Genomic DNA, 21,074 nt, shown 5'->3' on the forward strand with positions numbered 1-21,074 from the left:
TACAGTCACGTCATCTGGACCCCACTCTGTCCAGTGCCAGAGCATCCTTCCAACATAGCCTGTGGTCCTTCCCGAGGACTTTACATCCCATCCATGATCCCCCACCATTCCCGCTTCCTCAGCACCCACAAGTCATTCCCTGGACTCCCAACCCCTAATCACTTACCCTCTTCCTGACCACCCCCTGCTCCAGCTTATTTTCCACTTCAAATTTCTACTGTCTTCTCTTCATCCCGGGGCCAAACTAGGCCACAAAGAATTCTGTTCACCCATCTTCTCTCCCAAATATTTGGAGGTATGGGTGTGGGGTAGGGAGGCAAGGTATGTGGATAAAAGGAGTGTTTTACTTATTGAGGAAGAGGAAGCTGGAGTAGAAAGGAAGGGAAAAGGACATGTGAGACCAGACCTGGAAGGTAAATGGGGGGAAAGGGGGGTTGACTTCACAGGGATGAAGGGAAATGGGTGAGAAGCTTTCTGAAGTCAGAAGGAAGCGTCTTCCTCCATCTGGTGAACAGAGCATCCAAGTAGGGAAACCAAGTAGACGTGGACTGAGTCATCTTGGAGGGCAGGGTGCCTGGTCTTGGGGTTGGGAGAGGAAAATGGGCTGAAGGATCCAGGTGCTGTCAACTCTGCAGTAAGTGACAGCTTGAGCTGCGGCTGCTCTGCCTGCCCAGTCACGCTCCTACCCTCCCTCGTCCACCAAGCGAGGCATCAGGTCCGCCAACTCCTGCCCTGTGTTCCTCCCAGGACCCAGGGTTCCAAACCAGGCCTTGCTTCAGCCTTTTATTGTATTTATCCATCAAATCTTTTGTCCATGATAGTCAGGTCAGGGGCCCCTCCTGGGTAGCCCCCCAAATATTTTACAAAACATTTCCCTGCCCACCCTGGCATGTCTAGCAGGCCCCACCCTCGTGTGGTCCCCCACCCCCACCCCAGTGTTCACTGCCACCACTTCATCTCTCCTTAGCCCCTGGCCCAGGGCTGGACTCCCCCTTCAGGGGTGAGACTAGGAGAGGGAGGTCAGCTTTCAGGGGTTGGGGGGCCTTGGCCAACCCCTCCAGCAGCCCTCTGCAGCATGTCCAGGGCCTCCCAGAAGAAATCTTTCTGCGCAGCCATCAAGGGCATCCAGCCTACGATCTCTTTCATCTTTTCCATGCGGTCCTGCAACGTGGGGCAACTGTGGATCTGGCTGAGGTACTCCTCACAGGCCCGGGCTGCCCCTCCGGGGTCCTCAGGCACTCCGGCCCCCAGGCTGGGCTCGGGGGTCCCCACCACCCTGCTGGCTGGGAGGTCCCTGTAGGCGGGATGGTGCTCGATGTCATGGCTGGACAGCATGTAGAGGCACTCTCGGGTCGAGCAGAGAGAGCAGGCACACAGAGGGACCTTGGAGGACAGACGCGGCGTGGCTGAGTGGGGCCTTAGTGAGGGGTTCCCAGGAAGCCCCAGCTGTTGTGTTCCTCCCACTCAGACCAGCCCTGAGCCAGCAAGTGAGCTGGCTGGCTGAGCCCCAAGGTTGTGCGAGGTCAGAGAGGACCAGCAAGGTCAGCTAAGGGAGAGCCAAGTGCCATGGTACGTGGCAGGACTGGGAGGTGGGTGGTGCTGGGGAAGCGGGCCCTGCGGGAGTCCCAGCTACAGTCCTAGGGGCCACCTGGCTCTGTGGCCCCGGCCCTCCCTGGTTGCTGGCTCTGCTCTGACCTTGACATGGAGCTTGACGAAGGAGGCGCTCCCCTTAGGCCAGCCAGGGAGGCGGCCTCCGGCCCCACAGCCACAGCCCAACAGCTCCTTGCTGAAGTCCGAGCCCTGGCTTAGCACCAGGGAGTGGTTGAGGCCACACCACAGGGCGATGGGGCGTTGCAGATAATGTACCTGAGGACACAGGGCCGGGGTCCCTGAGCAGGGAAAGCCAAGGGACTGGGGGGCCCAGGTTGGAGATGGGTGACAGAAAGGCTCAGGGCAGCATCTCAGGAAACTAGGGGATGGAAGAGATGGACCCAGAATACTTCCCCCTCCCCTAAGAGATCTGACTGCAGACTGGCAGCCATCTCCCCTTCCTTTGTTCCCTGGCAGCCCTAGACTGAGCACAAGAGCTCTAGCATGTCTGTGGGTTCCTCCTCCTGGCTCCCTGGAACACAGGCTTCTTGCCTGAGTCCAGGGCCCACTATCTGCTCCCTCATCTGGGCCCCCGCAGGCCTGGGCCAGTCCATCCTCTCATCCTGCCTTCCAGCCTCGAGGGAGGAAGAGCCTTCCTCTTGCTCGCTGTGCAATTCCAGGTCAGGGCCCAGGAAGGATCTGCCTTCCCCTTATTCCTTCCTTCCCTCTCTAGTATTTTCAACTTGTCTTATCTTTCCAAATGGCCACCCTGTTTTGGAAAAACATTACCATCTGATTCCTGCTGCTTCCTACCTGTATTTTAGGCAGCAGGACTGGCTATGCGATCAGTCTGAGGTGGACCACGTTCTTGTTCTCACCACAGCCAGCCTCTCCTGAACCTTCTGTGATTTGGCTTCTCTCCCTGCTACACTATGATGTGTTCTCTCCAAAGGCACTTGACCTCCCAGCTGCCAAGTCCCAGGGCCTCCCCTGTACACTTTCTCCTGAGACTGTGAGCGCTTTAATTCAGAAGACATACATAAGTAATTGATGGTCTTTATAGAAATAAAGTTATAAACTATTGGCAAGCAAAAATTAATTTAAACAATCACTGGAAATCCCACCACCCACTATTGCTGTCTGGCTGGATATTCTTCCTCACTGTTGCCTGTATAACCATACACACGAAAGTTGTCTATTTTTAAACAAAAATGGACTGTGTTCTGTAAACCATGTCATGATTTTTTTTTCACTTAAAAATATGGCCTGACCATCTTTCCATGTCAGTGAGTATATTCCTACAGTGAGTATATTCATCACTGTCACCATTAACCACCCCCTCCTTTTTGAAACTTTCTGTGCTCATGGCTTTGGGGATGTGGCATTTGAGGGCGTGTCTCTGTCTCAGAGACAATTCTGTCAGTCCCTCTGCCTACAATGGCGGCTGCCACCCAGGTTTGCTCCTCTATCTCTGCTTTTGTGGTTTCAACCTCGTTCAACATGGAATCCAGCTAGACATTTCTACTTTAGTGTTTTACTCTCACTGCAAAAAAAAAGTCCAAATTCACATTATTTTCTCAAACCAGCATTCCTTTCCAACTCACAGGTGTACTGGTGATACCATCTATTGTCACAGCCACCTATGTCCTAGGTCACTAGGTCCTAGTTTCCAGAACCTGTTCATTTTCTTTCAAAACACCTCACAAATCCATTCCTTTCTGTCCTCACTGCTGCTGTACCAGCCACAGGTCCTTGTCTCAGGTGCTCGAGTCACTCAGCAGCCTCGCTGGGCCTCTCACTGGTGGCCTCCTGTGCCCCCTGGCCGGGTGATCTATTCTCAGTCATCTGGGGGTTGCCTTCTCCTGCTCCAGAACTTGCCATGACTCTTTTCCAAATCTGTACGTCTATAGATTCACAGCCACCTATATCGCCTCATATTTACCAGTTTCCAAAACACACTCTGCTCTAGTCAAGCCGGTCTTTCCACTGTCTCAGGGATGTGCAAGCTTCCTCCCCATCTCCATTACACAGGATGCCTTTCCTGGTACCCACCTGAATCCTATCTAACCCACTGGGCCCTGCTCGCATCTCACCTCTTCTAGTTACTTTGCTCCCTGCCCACCTCCCTACTCCACTCAGTTCCTACTGCACTTACAGCTCCCACCTCGTGGGGCCCACCCTGGGTGAGGCATGCCACAGTAGCACAGGCATTACGTACTGGTTGGCTTAACTTCCTGGGGAGTTGGAAGTGGATTCTATGGAAACTAGAGAAGTGAAGAGATCCAGGGGTTAGGGAATTAGAGGAAGGAAGGGGCTCAGGATGAGAGTGGCTGGGAAGCAGTCTCACCTGTGTGGGTTCCCCTCGGTCCATTTTGTCCCCTGTTCCCAGCTGCCCATATCTGTTATTTCCCTGCATAAAGATTCGGCCAAATTCATCCACCAGGCCAAGGTGATTGTAGCCAAGAGCACAGAATAGGATCTAGGAGGTAAGGTTGAAAAGGGAGATGAGCATCCAGTTGTCTCCAGAAGAACTCAGAGCTCCAGACTCTCCCAACTGCGAACCTACCATCGCCAGCTGATCACTTTCGGTCTTGCCCACTAGGTCACCCCTCTCCCTGGGTCCCCTGACCCTCCCTGATCAATTATTTGATTCCTGATCATATTTCAGAGTTTCAGTACCTTGCAGTCTCAAAGGCCCCACCCCCTCTGGTCTGCCCTGCCCCTCCAGGATCCTACCTTGGCAGGCAGTGAGAGAGCAAGCGGCATCTGCTGGTCCAGGGGGTCAAAGGCTTGAAGGGTCCCAAAGAGATCACGATACACCCCTGGGGTATGCACCTCAAAATACACTCCCCCCTGGTCTGGGGGGGTCGGGAACCCTCAGCTCAGCAGCTTTGGGCACCCATTTCCTAGGGGTAAGGCCCTACCTGGGACAAAAGATGCAAGGTCTGGGGAGCCTCACACCCACTATGCACCAGATATGACGTCTGGGCACCTAAACACACCTCTTTACTAGGATGCCCTATGGGTCCACCACAGAGCTGGACCAAGGATAAGGAGGGGTGTCTGTATCTGGAAGGTCTGTCCACAGTTGGGATCTGTGGAAGAAGGGAGGTGGTTCTTACCCGTGATGTACAGAGTACTGCTCTGGTTGGAAGCCATGCAGGCCACACGCAGGTGAGGGAGGCAACGGGACACCTTCCTCAGGGCCAGCTGAACTGTGTAGGAGCGTGGCTGATCCAGCTGGGTTTCATTCACTACCAAAGAGTAGATCTTTCCTTCCTCTGGGGGAGGGGGCAGGGAGGTAGACAATTGTGCGGGTGAGGGGACCCTCCAACATCTGCATTAACTTCCCAAGAAACTCCCTAAGACATAACAGGACAAAACATTCACTGGCCCAGAGTAGGGTTGGAAGAAAAAGGGTAGAGGTGAAAAAGGGAAGTTCCCTTGACTCCATCCCTTACTACCAAAACTAAATCAGGGAAGTTCTTCAGTGTGAGAGATGAGTAGAGAGAAAGCCGAGCAGTTGGATGTGACGGAATCCAATTTGAGTGCTGGGAAGGGTGATGTCTAGGGATTTAGGGTCCTGCCTAGCATTAAGAAATCTGGAAGGTCTCAGGCTTGGGCATGTGGTCGTCGAGTACAGGGAACACAGAAAGTAGGGGACAGTTTGGGGTATAAAGTGCCTGGCACGAAGGTTGGGGAGATCAGAATTTAAAATATCAGGTGTTCACTAGAACAATGGTTTCCAAACGATTTTTTGTAGCAGGACTTCTGAAACATTATGTGGAATCCTAGGCTAGGAGACAGACAAAAGCAGAGCTGTTTGGTTTGAGAGCAGGACAAGGTGGCATGTAGAACCCTTGGTGAGAGGCTTCCCTCCTCACCTCCCACAGCAGGTTCTGAAGAATCTGCAGGAAACAGTTTGCAAACCACTGCTCTAAGCCCTACCTGTGAGGAGCAGCAGAGCCCGTTGGGTCTCCTGACCGACCAGCACAATCTGCTTGAAGTTCATGGAGTGGTGGAAGGTCATCTTGAAGACCCGCTGCCCACTGGACTGCAGGTAGACCTCCACACAGTCGCAGGCCCGGCTGCCGGTTGTCCCCGTCACTCCCGGCTGCTCCCGAGTGGCCAACACATAGAGGTATTTCCGGTAAACTGTGTCACATCTTGGGTCTGAGGCAAACTGTAGGAGAAGATGAAGGTGTCTGGGACCTAGGGACTTGTAGTGGGATGAGGCTGAGGGAGCTGGACCGTTGGGTAGGGGATGATATACTTGGGTCCAGGGCTCGGAAATGAGGACTTGGTTTCTGGTTCCTGGTATGGGAGGGCGACTGTCCTGAGGGGGACACCTCAGGACTGCTGTGGGCCCTGGGTTCCCGGAGGAGAGGTGGGGTCTCAGCTTCCAGGGTCCTGATACTCACATCCTTGGCTCCGCGACACAACACAACATAGCGGCAGGCCCGCTTCCACTGGATCTGGCCAAGGGTGGAGGAGACCAGGGCATTTTTGAGGAAGAAGAGGGTCCCTGCATAGTCAAGAATGAAGACGTGGTCCTTGGTGGGCAGGAAGCGACGGTAGCCATGGGCTAGCAGGGGGGCTACGCTCTTGCTGAGACAGCGGCGGCGGCCCCCAAATGCCTGGAAATACAGGCCCTTTGTGTCTGGAAAAGGGAAAGGAGAGGGAGGTTTAAGGAGGCGAGAAGGTGCAGGCAGATGAATCAGAACTTGGGCCAACTGGAGTTCTCAGATCCCATGGGCTTTAGCTCCTCTCCTTCCCCAAGCCTGGGGAACAGACCCCTTCCAAGGGGCATTTGGGAAGCTTAGACAATACCCAAAATTATACCCCATGCCTGAACTTCAGTTGTTTGCCCCACCTCAGGCCAGGGCCATACACATGCTTCTAAGTGGGCACTTCTCTGGTCCAAACTTGCATAAGAGACATCAAAGGAAATATCAGAATTCACAAAAAAGCAGAAGGAGGAGTGAAAAGGAATGAAGGGAAAGGCCAGGAACCCTTCCTCACCCCTTGCTCTGGACCTGCTATCTGGATCTCAATCTCTGATGTGTGAGGTAAAGTTATTGGACAGGTGCTCCCTGGGAAGGGAGGGAGTTAGAGCATGTTTCTCAACCTGGAGGTGATTTTTGTCCCTCAGGGAACATGTCACAAATGGAGAAGGTGCTAGTGGCCTCTAGTGGGTAGAGGCCAGGGATGTTGCTAAACATTCTACAATGCAAAGGACAGCCCCTCCCTCCAAAGAATTATTTGGCCCAAAGTTTCAACAGTGACAAGGTTGAAAAATCCTGGTTTAGAAAAGTGAGAACTCCAGGTCTGGAGAGAGGAGGACGTCTCAAGGTAAGATTTGGAAGAGTTTGAATATGGAGGGAGACTTGGCAGGGATGCGTGTGGAGGCTCTGGGTGATATGTCTATCAGAGAGCGGTTCTAGAGACGTGGAGTAAGTCCTTAATGGAGTATGTTTAAATCTAACACATTTCTTGCAGAGAAAGGGGCCCTGGAAGGTTGGTTGGGAATACTGAGGTCATCGGGCAACTTTAGGGAGCAGGAGGGATCCCAGAATAAGGTAGAACAGAGGCAAAGAGGAGAGGTTCTGGGGAAGGTGTACAGTTAAGAATGGCAGCTCTCTTCCAGGGCCGGACCCCAGATCCCTGCTCTCGAAGGCGAGGACTGAGCCGGTGACAGATGCGTCTCCATACGCCCTCGGCATCGCACACTTTGTGGAAGTAGTGGCAGGTCTGGCCAAGAGCCACTACATCTCTGACCGGGAGGAATGAGATGATATGCTCCACCTGCGGGGGCGGGAGGGGGAAAGCAGGGGTCATGGGGGCCTGGCCCCCAGTCCTTTATTCTTAACACCAACTCTTGCCAAGGACTCACCAGCTCTGGGGGAAACAGCTGCACAGAAATAGGGTTTCCTCTCCCCTTCTTCTCTTCACCCCTAGGCTCTGGGCCACACGAAGGGCAGCTGCGCTTCACCTACCCAAGAAGGGGGCGCATAGGGGTTCCATAAGGGTCATGCCTCTTTCTCCCTTCTGTTAACTACTGTCGCAGGGGCTCATAGCTCTAACTTCTGGCTCTGTGCTGTCACATCCTCCCATCTTTCTCTCTAGGTCCATGGGTTACCCCTCCCTGTCTGCCTTGTTCTTTGTCCAACTCCTTCAAATGATCCCTCCCCTGATCTCTTGCTGCCATCCCTTGCCTTGCCGTCCCCACCCCTCACCCTGAGACCCTCCTCCCGTCCGCACAGCCCGGTGAATTTTTGCAGCTTCCGTCTCCGGCTTCTCCTCACCATCCTGACTGCCCCCTCCCTGCTCCAGCCCTCATCTCTCCGGGCCCCTTGGCCCCTCGTACTCAGCTCCCTGGCCCCCGTCCCAGCTGCCTTTCCCACACCATGTTCCCTGCCTGGGCTTGGGGGACCTCTGGGGCCCCTCTGCCTCCTAGGCCCCTCCCCCATGGAGTCTGGGGTAGACAAACCTCTGTGACCTCACTGCCCAGCCACTGTGACCTATTTTCCCCAACCTTGCCCCGGATTTTCTCTCTCAGCTCCTTGGCTCTACCTCAGTTCTAGCCACCCAGTGGCTTGTGGGATATGCATGACAGGAGAAATAAAGTGTGAACAACTTGGTAGATGAGACCTTTACTTTCAGGGAGTAGTAGTAGGTTTTTCCACTTGATGCCCTTTTAGCACCAACTCTGTAGAGAAACAGATGAATTCTTCATACCTCAGCAGGCCAGAGCCTCCAGGGGGTTTGTAGCTTGCAGATATAAACTCAAAAAAAAAAAAAAAAAGTATAAACTCAGTTTGACAGGTGAGGGGGAAGAATGACTCCATTAATTAGACCATCTATCTCCTGAAAGCATGCACCAGATGAGACTGAAAACAACTGAGCACAAACTCTACAGTTTCATGAAACACATCCAAAAACAAACCACTCTCTTGGGACAGTAACATGATTGCATGTAGGAAGAGCAACCTATTAAGGTGGAAGAAAGGGATAGATTTACTCTGAAAGCTTAGGGTATCTCCCAGAGTCTAAGCTATTAATGTAGTCTCATGGGGACAGGGGGTGACATGGATGAGAAACAGTAGGAGTTGGGGCTGTGTCTGTCCACGTAGGGGGCAAAGGATCTTCACCAATCCATCCAAGGAACAGCTGGCTCTTCCAGGAACTCCAACGAATCCAGGCCTGGATAATCAGCCCTCAGCTCCACAGTATGACAGACTCATTGATTTACTGTGCTAGCTAACAGACTGTCAACCGTCCAATCAAACTCCCATACTCAGGGGGACTAGTAAACAGCTAGTTTGGGATACATATGATGGAATTTTAATAATTCAATAAATGTTTAAGGAATATCAACATCTGAGATGTGACTTACGGGAAAGAACCTTCAGCTGTTTGTGGCTAGGCAACTATTAACCAGTTAAGTGTATTATATTATATTAGGTCTTTTTGCCCCCTAACAGGATGTTAAGATCTCTCAGCGGACTGAACAAGTATCGGCAGCTTCCTCTTGTATCTGGGTCCCCTTAACCACCCCATTTCACCTCGGGAGGCGAACAGAAAAAAGCCCATCGCAAAAGCTGATGCAGGGGGGAGCCTGGCTTTTACTGCGACCTGTCGGTAACTTGCTGTTTGATCTTGACAGCTCATCAACTTCCCTCTGCCTCAGTTTCCTCATTTGTAAAACAGAGGATTTCTTCTAGATGCGGTGGTCCCTCTAGACTAACCCCCGCCTGGCCCCGCCAGGTCTGATCATCACAGTTGGGGCGGTATTTTCGAGGCTTTCCCCATCTCCCGTAACCCTCCCTCCAGGAGTTGAGCTGGGCATCTCCAGTCTCTGAGAAGCCGCCTGTCCGCCCGCCCGGGATCCAGAGACTGTCATGGGGTCCTCAGCCTCCGCAGCTGGAATGGCGGGTTCCTGCTGCTGCAACGACCCCCCGTGCAGTGGCCTCAGGCGTCGCCTTGCCTCCCTCTCCCCCAATCCCCACGGTCTCCCTGGCGCCTTCAAAGCTGCCTCGCTCCCTAACAAGTCTAGCTCGCATACACTAATGCAGTCGCCGTACTGCTTCCAGCCGACCCAGCGCACCGCGGTCACATTCTTCACCTCAGTCTCAAAGTTCTAGCTCACCCGCCTCCTTAGCGAAGGGGCAGCCTTCTCGCCCATGCTACTGGTAGGTAGACCCATCCTTCAGAGAAGAGGCCAGGCCAGGTTCCCTTTGGAGGATCTAACTGGCCTTTTTGACAGTCATTCGCCTGCATCTGAGTTGCGATTGGCCTTCGTTGGAAAAGGACCGGGGCTTGAGTTTCTTGGCCTCAATCCCTTCTAGTTGAGTGCCGGCGTCCCCGCCTCCTGATTGGACTTGATTGGCTTCATCTCCAGTCCCAAGGTTTGTGATTGGATGCGGTTGCGCGGGGCGGGCCGGCCTGGAGCGTCTGCAGTTGGCGATCGCTCGAGTCTATTCCCCCTCCCTTCTCTCGCCTCACTCCAGCACCGCAGTCTCCACCCTCTCGGCAGGTTCTGATTAGTCAGTTCCGACGAGCCTCGAAACCGCGATTGGTCCGCCGAGTCCCTGAGCCCGCTTCCTCCCCCTAGAAGCGACTACGGCGGCTCCGAGGAGGGGGAGGGGAAAGGAGGGACGGCCAGCCCCGTCAGTCAGGCAGCGGGAGCCGCCGGGAGCGGATGGCGGCGGCAGTAGCGGCCCCACTCGCCGCCGGGGGTGAGGAGGCGGCGGCCACGACTTCCGTTCCAGGCTCTCCGGGTCTGCCCGGGAGCCGCAGTGCAGAGCGAGCCCTAGAAGAGGCCGTGGCCACCGGGACCCTGAACCTGTCTAACCGACGTTTGAAGTACTTCCCCCGGGGCGCGGCCCGGAGCTACGACCTGTCAGACATCACCCAGGCTGGTGAGTGCACCCGGCCCCAAGCCTGGCCAGGACCCTTATTTGCATAGTACCGCCCCTTCACTTGTTTCTCTAGGGGCCCGAGAATCTGGCCCGCCGCTTCACCTGGCCGTTGGAGTTCTCGACCCTGGTGATTGGCATAAGTCTGCTACCACCCCCTCCCCACTTTAAGAACTGCTAGACAATGAGCGCATTTCTCGTTTGCACGGAACGCCCAGCATCCCTGGCGGAGCGTTGTGAGAAGCCTCCGCCCGCCGCTTCTCTTATTTGCATGTCTGCGCACCTGTAGAATGGTCCCGCCCCTCACCTGGTTGTCTCATTTGCGTGACCTCTTCAATCTCAGTTCTGATCGGTCCATAAAGCAGCCCCAAAGAACCCCTCTAATGACTCCTTTCTCTTTCTCCACTTCGTCTCCGACTCATTGCCCTGTTCCACCAAGATACCCAGGCCCCCGCTTCTCATGGATTTGCCCCTGACAACCCCAAGTTTCTGCTTCCTTTGCTTGTAGTCCCGCCCCCTAAGGTCGCTAGCTCTCTCCTCTCTTCACCCAGCCAGGCCGTGAGAAAGAAGCAGATCTCCCACCTCCCCCAGCTCTTTTCTCCGTGAGCTCTTCCTCCTATTATCCTTGACCCCTTTATCTGAGACTCCTCCTCCTCCTTGCGTGTGTGAGGTCACTTCGGAGACTATGATCTCATAGAGACCCTAGAATTCCCATTTCAGTTTCTGCTTTCCCTAAGGGGAGGGACCTGAGGCAGTTGCTGAAAGGAAGGAAATCTTATCTCCTAGCTAGGAGCACTGGGAAGCTAGAGGCGGTCCTACTGTCCTTCCACTCCCCCACCCTCTAATCGTGCGCTATCCACCCTGGTGTCTGTAGATGGTAGGGTGTAGGGGACTCCACTGTAACAGGTGAGTCAGGCCTCAGCTGCTCAGGAGGCAACCGCTGACCTTGGGTTGGCAGCTGGAGGGGTGGGGATTGGGAGGGGACGGGGGACTGCATTCCCAAAACTCCACCCCGCCAAGCCCAGGGTGGGACTTGGGGCTGGATGAGAGTGTGTCCCCCTGATGACATTACCCTGGGACTGCATTTCTCCCCTAGCAGGAGCCTGCTCACCTGCAGACACCCTTGTGGGCACCGCCACATTCTCTTTCCTCTACTAATCTGGGGAGAACCAGTTAACCACTCCACTTGTCTTGGGTTGCTAGGTAAACTAACTTGCCCACACTATAGCCAGTGAGTTTAGGGAATTGGTGAGCCCCAGGAGCCACTCCTGTCCCTCCCAGTTTCCCCCAGCCGCCTAACCCCCTACCTCCAGATTGACCTCAGCAGCTGTGTGACACTCGCCGTCTGTTCCCTTTCCCCTCCCCCTTGCTTGTTTTTTGACAAAGACCAAATGTTATTCTCCTTAGGGCTCTGTCTTTCTCTGTGAGTGGACTCCTGGGGAAAACTACCGAGAACTCCAGGGCCCCTCCCAGCTCCTACCCTCTCCCGCCTCCTCCCCCAGCATTCCGGCTCAGGGTGCAGCCGGTTCTCCCTGAGCAAGCTTGTGGGGGGGGAAGCGGGACAATCCCAGCTTCCTGAGAACCCCTCTCTGCCCTGCTCTCCACCCAGGAGTCCTCAGTACTTTCAGGGCCCAGGTTCTAGGCTGGTGGGTCTATCTGATCCAGAACGCTCTCCTCTGTCCCCTCTCCCAAAGCAGGGTGCTTACAGCTTGGGGTGGAAAGGGGAAGTGACAGGAACCCAGTCAGTGTGGCCCGTGCCCTGCTCCCCACACCTCCTTGCCCTTCCCCCGGACAGACTCAAAGCTTCAACGCTCTGCTGCCCTAGTCATTTGGAACCCTCCCCTCCTGCTTTCCCAGCTCTTTCCCAATGAGCGCCTTCCTTGCACGGTTTCTGTGGCGCAGGTCCCTGATATCCCTTGGACTTATTCCTCAGGCCCTGATAGTAGGACAAATCCTGACGGGGGGAGGGGCTGCTCTCACAAAAGAGAAGTGCAGCTCCTTCTCTCACAGACCACATCCTGTGCCTCCTGTGCGCTGCCTCCTCCAGCCTGGGCTCCCTTCCGCTCCTAGCTTTTGCCCCCCCCCCCCCGCCGCTTGCCCCATCGGAACTTACTCTCCACCCTCTTCCTCCACGCGCGTGCCCTTGCGCACACGCTTGTGGCTGCAGAGAAGGCAGGCAGGTGGAGGGTGAGGGTGGGAGGACGGCCCCTGCCTCCGATCCTCCCACAGCCTCCGGAACTGTCTTCTCCTGTGACAGGTCTCCTGTTGGTGCCCACCAGGGGTGGAGCAGAGAGGGAGAGGAGGATTCTTGGGGCGTCAGGCTCCAGTCACCCGCCCTGGTACACACAGGGCTCACCAGAACCAGAACCTGACAGATTGTTTCTACTTCATTTCCTGTCACAAGACTCATTTCCTTGGGGGATATACCCCAGTCCTCCCACCTCAGCTTTTGCTTGCCCCTCCCTGGGGGGGCCCTCTCAGAAACTCACCCAAGTGCTGTGGCCTGGGACTTCCCCTAGCAGCCCCAAGGCCCCTCCCAATGCAGGCTGAGCAGAGGAAACAGAAACCCAGGCTTGGAGAGGTCTAAGCAGTGCCTCCAGACTGGTGGGAACCCCACGGCCGACTCCTTGCATGGGTATAGCAAGCCACCACTTGAGATAAAGGGATGGCGATAGACTCTGGCCTCCTTCCCTCCCTCTGCACTCCTCGCCCATGCCTGAGACCCAGGCTGAGGGGCTGGTCTGAAGTCTGGGTCAGTGAGAGAGGAAGTAGAGGAGGGCTGGTGGCGCTGCAGGAGGGTGGGAAGGAGACCAGCCCTGAAGAAGAGTGCCCGTGTGGGAGGGGCCTGAGGACTCTCACTCCCACTTCCAGCTTGGTCTGCTTACCTTTCCCTCCTGGTCTTTGGGAATCTGTAACTTACATAGTCCCCTGGAGCTGGCTTGCTGGTCTCTGGGGTTGGTAAAGAACCACTATGCGGTGTCAGGTCTCTAGAGTCAGGCTATAATGACCCTTGGTTTCTCCCCTGGGTTGAAAGTAGGTTGAGATTGGGAGACAGGGCCCTAGGAGAGATGGGCTTTCTCGGTCGTCCCCTTCAGAAGTTGTCCGTATTTTTACCTTGGGCCTCCCAGCCCATCACCTTCCTGGTTTCTTTGGAGTGCCAACCCTTTCCTATGACCTTTGCCTCCCACCTCTCCAGGCATCACAGAAGAACAGGAGCAAGAGTTGTAGAATCTAGCCACCCTCGCAGAATAGCCCTTCACTTGTGTGTTTGAAGGTGGTGTTCATGACTCGTCCCCCCAAGTCTAGGATTCTCCAGCCCAGTGACCCCAAGGCCTTTGCCTTCCCTTTGCCATTCTGGTCATGCTTGGAATGTGCTCCAGTTTACAGAAGGCTTTCTTCTTGCTCTAGGGAGTCCAGGTTTATAGGTCTGCTGGGGAGGTAGAGGGCTGGGCAACTGGCACTGGGGAAGTTCAAGGTCCTCCTGTCCAGGGCTGGGCCTATGCAAGCTCTCCGCTGCCACCTGATTCCCCTAGACCTGTCCCGGAACCGGTTCCCCGAGGTGCCAGAGGCAGCGTGCCAGCTGGTGTCCCTGGAGGGCCTGAGCCTCTACCACAATTGTCTGAGATGCCTGAACCCAGCCTTGGGGAATCTCACCGCTCTCACCTACCTCAACCTCAGGTAGGGAGGCAGGGCCAGGGGAGGGTGGGGGCTTGTCCTTCTGGGCCCCTGAGTGACCTCCCCGGTGACCCTGCAAGGAGGGCAACGCTGGGATGCCGTGCCCGGGGAGTGAGCCCACCTCCTTCCTCCTTCCCACAGCCGAAACCAGCTGTCATCGCTGCCCCCCTACATCTGCCAGCTGCCCCTGCGCGTGCTCATTGTCAGCAACAACAAACTGGGAGCCCTGCCTCCTGACATTGGCGCCCTGGGAAGCCTGCGACAGCTTGTGAGAATGAGGAGCAGGGCGGGAGGGGGTACTGATGAGCCAGGTGCTAGGGAGCTTTTGGTGGGGGAGTCAGGGAAAGGCCGAGACCAAAGGGGTGGCTGGGTTCAGGCCACTTCTGATGGTCCTGGTCTTGTGGTTCCTTCCCTGCTTCTCTCCTCATCCCAGGACGTGAGCAGCAATGAGCTGCAGTCCCTACCCGCAGAGCTGTGCGGCCTCTCTTCCCTGAGGGATCTGAATGTTCGGAGGAACCAGCTTAGCACCCTGCCTGATGGTGAGGAAATGAAGAACTAGAGGGCGTGTGTGTGTGTGTGTGTGTGTGTGTGTGTGTGTGTGTGTCTGTGTGTGTGTGTGTGTGTGTGTTACTAGCTCGGAGAAGTCACAGACAAGGAATCTTCAAGGAAAAATAATGCCTCAGTTGACAGGGTTTCACAATGTATCAGACACTCTGTAGATTATTTTACTTGCTCTTGACCAGGAACTCTCTGAGGCCGGCAAGGCATGGGCTACTAGCCGTACTTGACAAACGTGGGGAAAGGCACAGGAAGGGGAGCGGGTGAGGGCAGAGCACCCTGTAGAATCTCGCAGTCGGAAGGGGCCTTCAGGTCACCCAGTGTCACCACTCACTCCAGCAGGAGCTCTCAGAACCCGAGTCAGGTGAGGCCCTGTGCTGCCTCCCCAGAGATTCTGAGTCAGTGAGGCTGTGTGCTGGAGCCCAGGCAGCCCCATGTTAATGAGCTAATTGTGATGCTCCCTGACATTTGACAGTCTTTGCTGCAAAGCAGGCACACCTTCCTTTCAGCCAGCGATGTGTGTCTTTCCGGTGTTGTAGGTGGGGACCAGATAGATGTGAGTGATGTGACTCGGATCTGGGGCCAACCCTTAAGATTTAATGGCTTGATGGGGAGAGACAAGCAGAGGAAGATGCTAGAATGGGATACTTAAAGAGCCATGGGAGCTAGAGGGCGGCACACGGCTGTGCTTGGGGACCCTGAGGAAGACCTTAGCGCAGCAGGAGCTGACCTCTGAAGTAGAGTTCTCCATCCTTCTGCAACCCAGGCAGAAGGAACCCTGTGTGCAAAGCATGGAGGTGGGAGGGTCCAGCACAGATGTGGTTAGAAAGGCAAGCCAGGGCTGGGTGGGAAGAACCGGGGCCATGCTAACCCCGGTTTTGAAGAAGGAGGAGGGGGAGTCAGGTGGGCGTCCGTTTCTCTGGGCTCCCCCTACTGCTAGCTGGCCCTGTGTCCTTCTAGGTCAGTGGGGGTACAAATAAGCGTTTGGTCAGGGCTCTCTAAGCCATAAAAGAGATCCCAGCAAAAGGCCCTGGGGACACAGAGGAAGGAGCAATGAATTCCAACCTAGTGTCTGGAAAGATTTCATAGAGGAGGTGACACTTAAGCTGAACCTTAAAAGATGCAATGGACAGGAAAATGGCGCTATCCCAGCTGAGCAAACAGTGTGTGGAGAGGCCCAGAAGCCCAGGGGCTGGAGGGTTGTCTGATGTGGTATGAGGGTTGCTGGTGAGGTGGGAAACTTGGGCTGAGCCAGGTCGTGCACTCCTTAACCAGGGAGTGGTGCTTGAACAGAGAATGGCGATTTTTATTCTTATTCCATGTTTTGGGCCACCACTAATCCAATGGGGCCTCTTTGAGAAGTGGAGGGGGGCACCCTGGCCTGTGGGTGGGCCAGGGCTTGGCTAGTGAAGTGCAGTGGCGTCGCAGCCCCCTCCTGCCTGTGCCTTTGTGCAGGGCACAGCTGCTCACCTGCCCCAGCCCCGGCAGCACATCCTGGAAGGCTTTTGAACAGCTCAGTGTCACAGTTTGGTCTGGGCCCTGTGATGGTCACTTGAGAAGGAAGGAGCAGTTACAGCGTGGAGTGGGCAGGGAGGAAAGGAAGAGGGAAGCAGTTGAAGTCGATTTGAACAGGAAGAGGAGCAGGGAGATGGTTCCTGGGAAGTGCCCACAGCTTGGTGGACCCAGGCATGACTGGGTGGTCAGAGCAGGGGGCAGAGGAAGTGAGTACAAGGCCCCACCCTGGGCATGCTCCTGACTCTTCCCTCACCCACCCCCAGAGCTGGGGGACCTTCCTCTTGTCCGCCTGGATTTCTCCTGTAACCGTGTCTCCCGCATCCCGGTCTCCTTCTGCCGCCTCAGGCACCTGCAGGTCATTCTGTTGGACAGCAACCCCCTGCAAAGCCCGCCTGCCCAGGTGAGGGGTGGGCCTGGGCTGGGCTGCAGAGACATGGCTGAGGACAAGCAAGAGTTGGGGGCATGGGTCCCTTTGGTAGTCAAGCAGGATCTAGGGAGCCCCCCTCCCTTCCCCTAACTAATTACCCCCATGCACCTCCACACCTAGATCTGCCTGAAGGGGAAACTTCACATCTTCAAGTATTTGTCAACAGAGGCTGGGCGGCGAGGGGGGTCTACACTGGGGGACCTGGCCCCATCCCGTCCCCCGAGTTTCAGTCCCTGGTAAGTTCCAAGTGGGAAGGAAGGAGGCCCCCAGATACTTAAACCACTTCCTTGCACCAGGGACCCCATGGTTTCCAGGGGGAGGGTGAAGGGGTTGCTGCCCGGAATAGGACTGACCAGCTCTCCCTGGCTGGCCCCAGCCCAGCCGAGGACTTGTTTCCAGGACGTCGGTACGATGGTGGGCTGGACTCGGGCTTCCACAGCGTTGACAGTGGCAGCAAGAGGTGGTCTGGAAATGAGGTAAGGGCCTCCTTTCCAAGGGACACTATGGATCTCAGCCCCAGGGAGAGCCTTTGAGCCAGGACCCTTTGCCTGTAAATCTCAGAGTGATAGCTGGTGGCCAGAGCTGTCCTCTCCTTCCCTTGCCCAAGCATCTCGGGGAAGGGCTGGCTCAGCAGCAAAGCCCGAGGCTCTGGACCCCATGAGTTCCAGAAAGGCTGTCTCCCATCTCTGCATCTCTGCATTTACAGTCAACAGATGAATTTTCAGAGTTGTCCTTCCGAATCTCCGAGCTGGCCCGGGAGCCTCGGGGACCCAGGGAGCGGAGGGAGGATGGCTCTGGTGAGTAGCAGCCGGGTGGCAGACCAGGGGCTGGGGGGAATGGATGAGGGCCTGAGTGCCCCCATCTGCTCGCTGATGTGCCCTGCTCTTTCCAGCTGATGGTGACCCTGAGCAGATCGACTTCATCGACAGCCACGTCCCTGGGGAGGACGAGGAGCGAGGTGCTGGCGAGGTGAGGGGCCAGCCCCCGCGTTGCACCCAACCTCCAGGAGAGAGCTGGAGAGAGGGGGCCTGCCCCGGCTTGGGGAACAGTCCCCCGCTCAGCCCCTCTGCTGTTATTTCTTCAGGAGCAGCGGCCACCAGAACCAAGCCCTGTGGCTGGGGACAGGGAGAGGGCACTGAGCAGCAGGTACCAGAGCCACCTGGGCTGGCAACTCCTCCCTTTACTCCATCACCCTGCCCCTCTCTCCTCTCCCCTGCCCCCAGCTCTACCTCCCATCCCACCTTTTCCCCTCAGGCGGGAGGAGCCGGCAGGGGAGGAGCGGCGGCGCCCAGACACCTTGCAGTTGTGGCAGGAGCGCGAGCGGCGACAGCAGCAGCAGCAGCAGAGTGGAGTGGGGGGGGCACCCAGGAGGGACAGGTGTGGGCACAGGGCGCCTGCTGGGCGGTGGGCCCGGGCACTGAGCTGCTCTGCCTCTCAGGGTTGGCAGGGCCCTTGCGTGGCACTACTGACCCACATCTCCTTCATTTTCTAGTTTTCTGAAGTTGGGAGTCAGGGCTTCTGGTGGGGGTGCTGCTGCCTCGTCCATGCAGGCCACCTACAAGTACGTGCAGTCCTGGGCTCCACCTCCCTCAGTCCTCTCCCTACACGCCCTCCCCAGACCTCCCCCTCAAATTCCCTCTCTGTTTCTCCACAGCGGCACGCCTAAGTCCAATGCCACCCCGCTGGGAGCTTCAGGGGTGCAGGGAGCCCCCATCCCCACCGCTGCCTCCATCTCTCAGGAGCCCCCTCCCATAGCTGGACCAGGTGGGACGGGGGCTATGGGAAAAGGATGGGTGCCTGGTTGCCTGAAGGAGGAGTAGGACACTGAGGGGATGTTTCTCTTACCTGCACCTGTCCCCTGGCCCCCAGCAACAGCACCTGCTCCCCGGCCGCTCGGCTCCATTCAGAGACCAAACAGCTTCCTCTTCCGATCTTCTTCTCAGAGTAGCTCAGGTGGGTCTTCCCCCCTCCCCAGTACTAACCCACTGCTCATGCAGCACTAACCCCTGGGCTACGGTTACCCCTACTGGCCTGGGAGTTCTCTGGTCAATTGTCCCTTTGTGTGGAAAATCTCACACAGAGGCAGGAGATGTGGGTGCCAGACACTGCGACCCGGCTGTGAAGTCGATGGTGGATAGTGGAGACAGCCCCACGCTCTCCTTTTTCTCCAGGCCCTTCCTCACCAGACTCTGTCTTGAGACCTCGGCGATCTCCCCAGCTTTTGGATGAAAAGGAGGTGATGGCTCAACTACGCCAGGTATGAGAGGTGGGATCCGCAAGGGTGGGGTCTGGGTGCCTTGAGTTTCCTGGCCTCTCTCAGCATCCTCTTTGCCCACCGTGGTGTTTCCACTGAAGACAGAAGGGGCAGACGGGAGTTCCCTGCTGACCCTGCCTTCCCCCCTCCTTCCCCTGCCTCCCAGGTCCTTGAGTCACAGCTGCAGCGGCCCCTGCCCGAGGACCTGGCAGAGGCTCTAGCCAATGGGGTCATCCTCTGTCAGCTGGCCAACCAGCTGCGGCCCCGCTCCGTGCCCTTCATTCACGTGCCCTCACCTGCTGTGGTCAGTTGGGGCCCGGGGCAGGAAGTAGGGGTTGGGACAGGGAACTCCCGTGGCCTCTCCCTTACTCTCTGTCCTTTCTTACCCACCCCCAGCCAAAACTCAGTGCCCTCAAGTCGCGGAAGAATGTGGAGAGTTTCTTAGAAGCCTGTCGAAAAATGGGGGTGCCTGAGGTATGGGGTGTGTTCTCAGGAGCCTGGGGCTGGTCTCTGGGATGCAGTGTCCTGGGCTCAGCCTAGCACTCTGCATGGATGGCAGGGTTCCATTCACGGGGATGTCTACTCCCCAGAAGGAAGCACATCCGCCAGCCCGTCCTGCACGCCTCCCTTCCCTGCACTCTGCATGCTGGCATGGCTCTGGCCCTGGCACCTGAGGTCAAGGGGTGGGAGGGATTGTCTTGCTGCTGCTGCTGCTGACGTCTCTCCTTTGTCCTTGTCCATCTGTCCTACTCTCCCTTCCCAGGCTGACCTGTGCTCGCCCTCGGATCTCCTCCAGGGCACCACCCAGGGGCTCTGGACCACCCTGGAGGCTGTGAAGCGGGTGGGGGGCAGGCCCCCCCCACCCCTCTGGCCCCTTTCTGGTCTGGGCGGCTTCATCCTCTTCTACGTGGTCTTCATGCTGCTGCTCTGTGTCGTCTACACTCGACTCCTGGGTTCCTAGGACCTGAAGTCACCCCCTCTCCACCCCGTCGCCCTATTTCTATTTATAAGACTCCTGTGCAACCCCCATCCCCACCGGTGGTGCCTTCAGCCCCTACCAAAGACACTAGTGAATGCCCTCCCATCATAAACACTGACCCCAGAGGCCCCACTCTGGTGTTCCCAGACCCTGGGCCCCCAGCCTCTGGTCCCCTCCTGTAGCCCCGCCCCCTGTCCCTCCCCTCTCAGTGCTGATGGTGCCTTCAAGTCCTCTCTGCCCTGCCCTCTGCTTCCCCAGAGGGTGGATCTTAACCTTCCTCCTTGCACCCCCACCCCCCCAGCTGCTATGGGGGGCTAAATTATCTATATTTTGTAGAGAGAACTCTATATTTGTAGGGGATGCTGGGGCCCAGGCTGGGTCCCTGTCTCTTGTATAAATTGTACAGACTGTGGCCACTTTGTGTGTGTGTGTGTGTGTGTGTGTGTGTGCGCGCGCGCGCGTGTTTGCAACTGCTCCTACTGTGCCCGGGGACTCCGTGTGCCAGCCTGCCTACTCCAGCATTTCCCTCTGGAAATGACAGGTCTCTCCTTACCCCTGAGTGTGGGCCCCCTGTGTTGTCTCCCTTCTGTTATCTGCTGGCAGCTTCCTTGCATCTCATTATCCCCCAGCCATGTCCAGGGTGCCCCTGACCGTTGCCCCCTACATCTTATCAACCCCCTTTGCCCAGACTCCCTTTGGGTGTCTCCCAGCCTACAGCTGACAGGAGGTGGTGACAAGGGGAACTTAACCTGGGCCCCTCCCCCCAGGAGTCCCTGTGCCAGCCCCACCACATCCTGGAAGAGGAGGGGGCCCCGGGCAGGGGCCTCCCATACATCGCTGCTGTCGTCCATGCGCTGCTGGAACGGCCTTAGGGGTTGAGGTCGGGGCGCAGGGCCCCGACCCAGTCGGGACCCCAGGAACAGAGAAGACAGACGCGCCTGGGCTCTGCTGTCTAGCGAGGACTGGTGAGGGCGGCCTCGGGCCTGGCCCTGTTCCTCGGGCACCTCACTGCCTGAGAGCTTGGAAGCTGGCCGGCCCAGCAAGGCGCGTGGCCGCCTCTGCGTGCGGCCCAGGGTCTGGGATGGAAAGCGGGTCGCTGGATCTTGTGTCAAGTGCAATAAAGAGAAGCCAGAAGCCCTCTAGGTTGCCCCTTAGGTG

The 21,074-nt window shown here is 56.6% G+C and overlaps 2 protein-coding genes across 7 annotated transcripts; one reads left to right on the forward strand and one right to left on the reverse strand.

The window, feature by feature from the left end:
- Positions 1 to 677: 677 nt before the first annotated feature.
- On the reverse strand, positions 678 to 10,925 carry FBXO24 (F-box protein 24). Of its 4 annotated transcripts, none has more exons than XM_032459688.1 (11): positions 10,816 to 10,925; positions 8,329 to 8,375; positions 7,484 to 7,582; positions 7,212 to 7,395; positions 6,012 to 6,250; positions 5,539 to 5,773; positions 4,713 to 4,871; positions 4,327 to 4,448; positions 3,938 to 4,069; positions 1,696 to 1,866; positions 678 to 1,161 (listed from the first exon to the last, which is right to left on the reverse strand). In XM_032459688.1, the coding sequence occupies exons 1-11, from the start codon at positions 10,826 to 10,828 to the stop codon at positions 1,021 to 1,023; spliced, it is 1,542 nt and encodes a 513-aa protein (XP_032315579.1). In that variant the 5' UTR covers positions 10,829 to 10,925; the 3' UTR covers positions 678 to 1,020. The 4 variants fall into 4 exon arrangements, with proteins under 4 accessions (XP_032315579.1, XP_032315577.1, XP_006188017.3 ...); XM_032459686.1 differs by having other exon boundaries at positions 678 to 1,383; positions 10,816 to 10,919; XM_006187955.3 differs by lacking the exons at positions 8,329 to 8,375; positions 10,816 to 10,925 and adding exons at positions 8,540 to 8,542; positions 9,740 to 10,176 and having other exon boundaries at positions 678 to 1,383.
- LRCH4 (leucine rich repeats and calponin homology domain containing 4) lies at positions 10,194 to 21,068 on the forward strand. Of its 3 annotated transcripts, none has more exons than XM_014561993.2 (18): positions 10,194 to 10,511; positions 14,042 to 14,186; positions 14,325 to 14,451; positions 14,617 to 14,722; positions 16,520 to 16,656; positions 16,804 to 16,919; positions 17,060 to 17,159; positions 17,390 to 17,480; positions 17,576 to 17,652; positions 17,768 to 17,829; positions 17,938 to 18,060; positions 18,176 to 18,244; positions 18,338 to 18,447; positions 18,553 to 18,636; positions 18,855 to 18,940; positions 19,104 to 19,241; positions 19,334 to 19,411; positions 19,701 to 20,329. In XM_014561993.2, exons 1-18 carry the CDS (start codon positions 10,292 to 10,294, stop codon positions 19,896 to 19,898), a joined length of 2,067 nt encoding a protein of 688 aa, XP_014417479.2. In that variant the 5' UTR covers positions 10,194 to 10,291; the 3' UTR covers positions 19,899 to 20,329. The 3 variants fall into 3 exon arrangements, with proteins under 3 accessions (XP_014417479.2, XP_032315576.1, XP_032315575.1); XM_032459684.1 differs by lacking the exon at positions 19,701 to 20,329 and adding an exon at positions 20,684 to 21,068 and having other exon boundaries at positions 10,222 to 10,511; XM_032459685.1 differs by lacking the exons at positions 19,334 to 19,411; positions 19,701 to 20,329 and having other exon boundaries at positions 10,217 to 10,511; positions 18,764 to 18,940.
- Positions 21,069 to 21,074: the final 6 nt, after the last annotated feature.

The sequence above is a fragment of the Camelus ferus genome, chromosome 18 (assembly GCF_009834535.1).
Source record: "Camelus ferus isolate YT-003-E chromosome 18, BCGSAC_Cfer_1.0, whole genome shotgun sequence".
NCBI lineage: Eukaryota > Metazoa > Chordata > Mammalia > Artiodactyla > Camelidae > Camelus > Camelus ferus.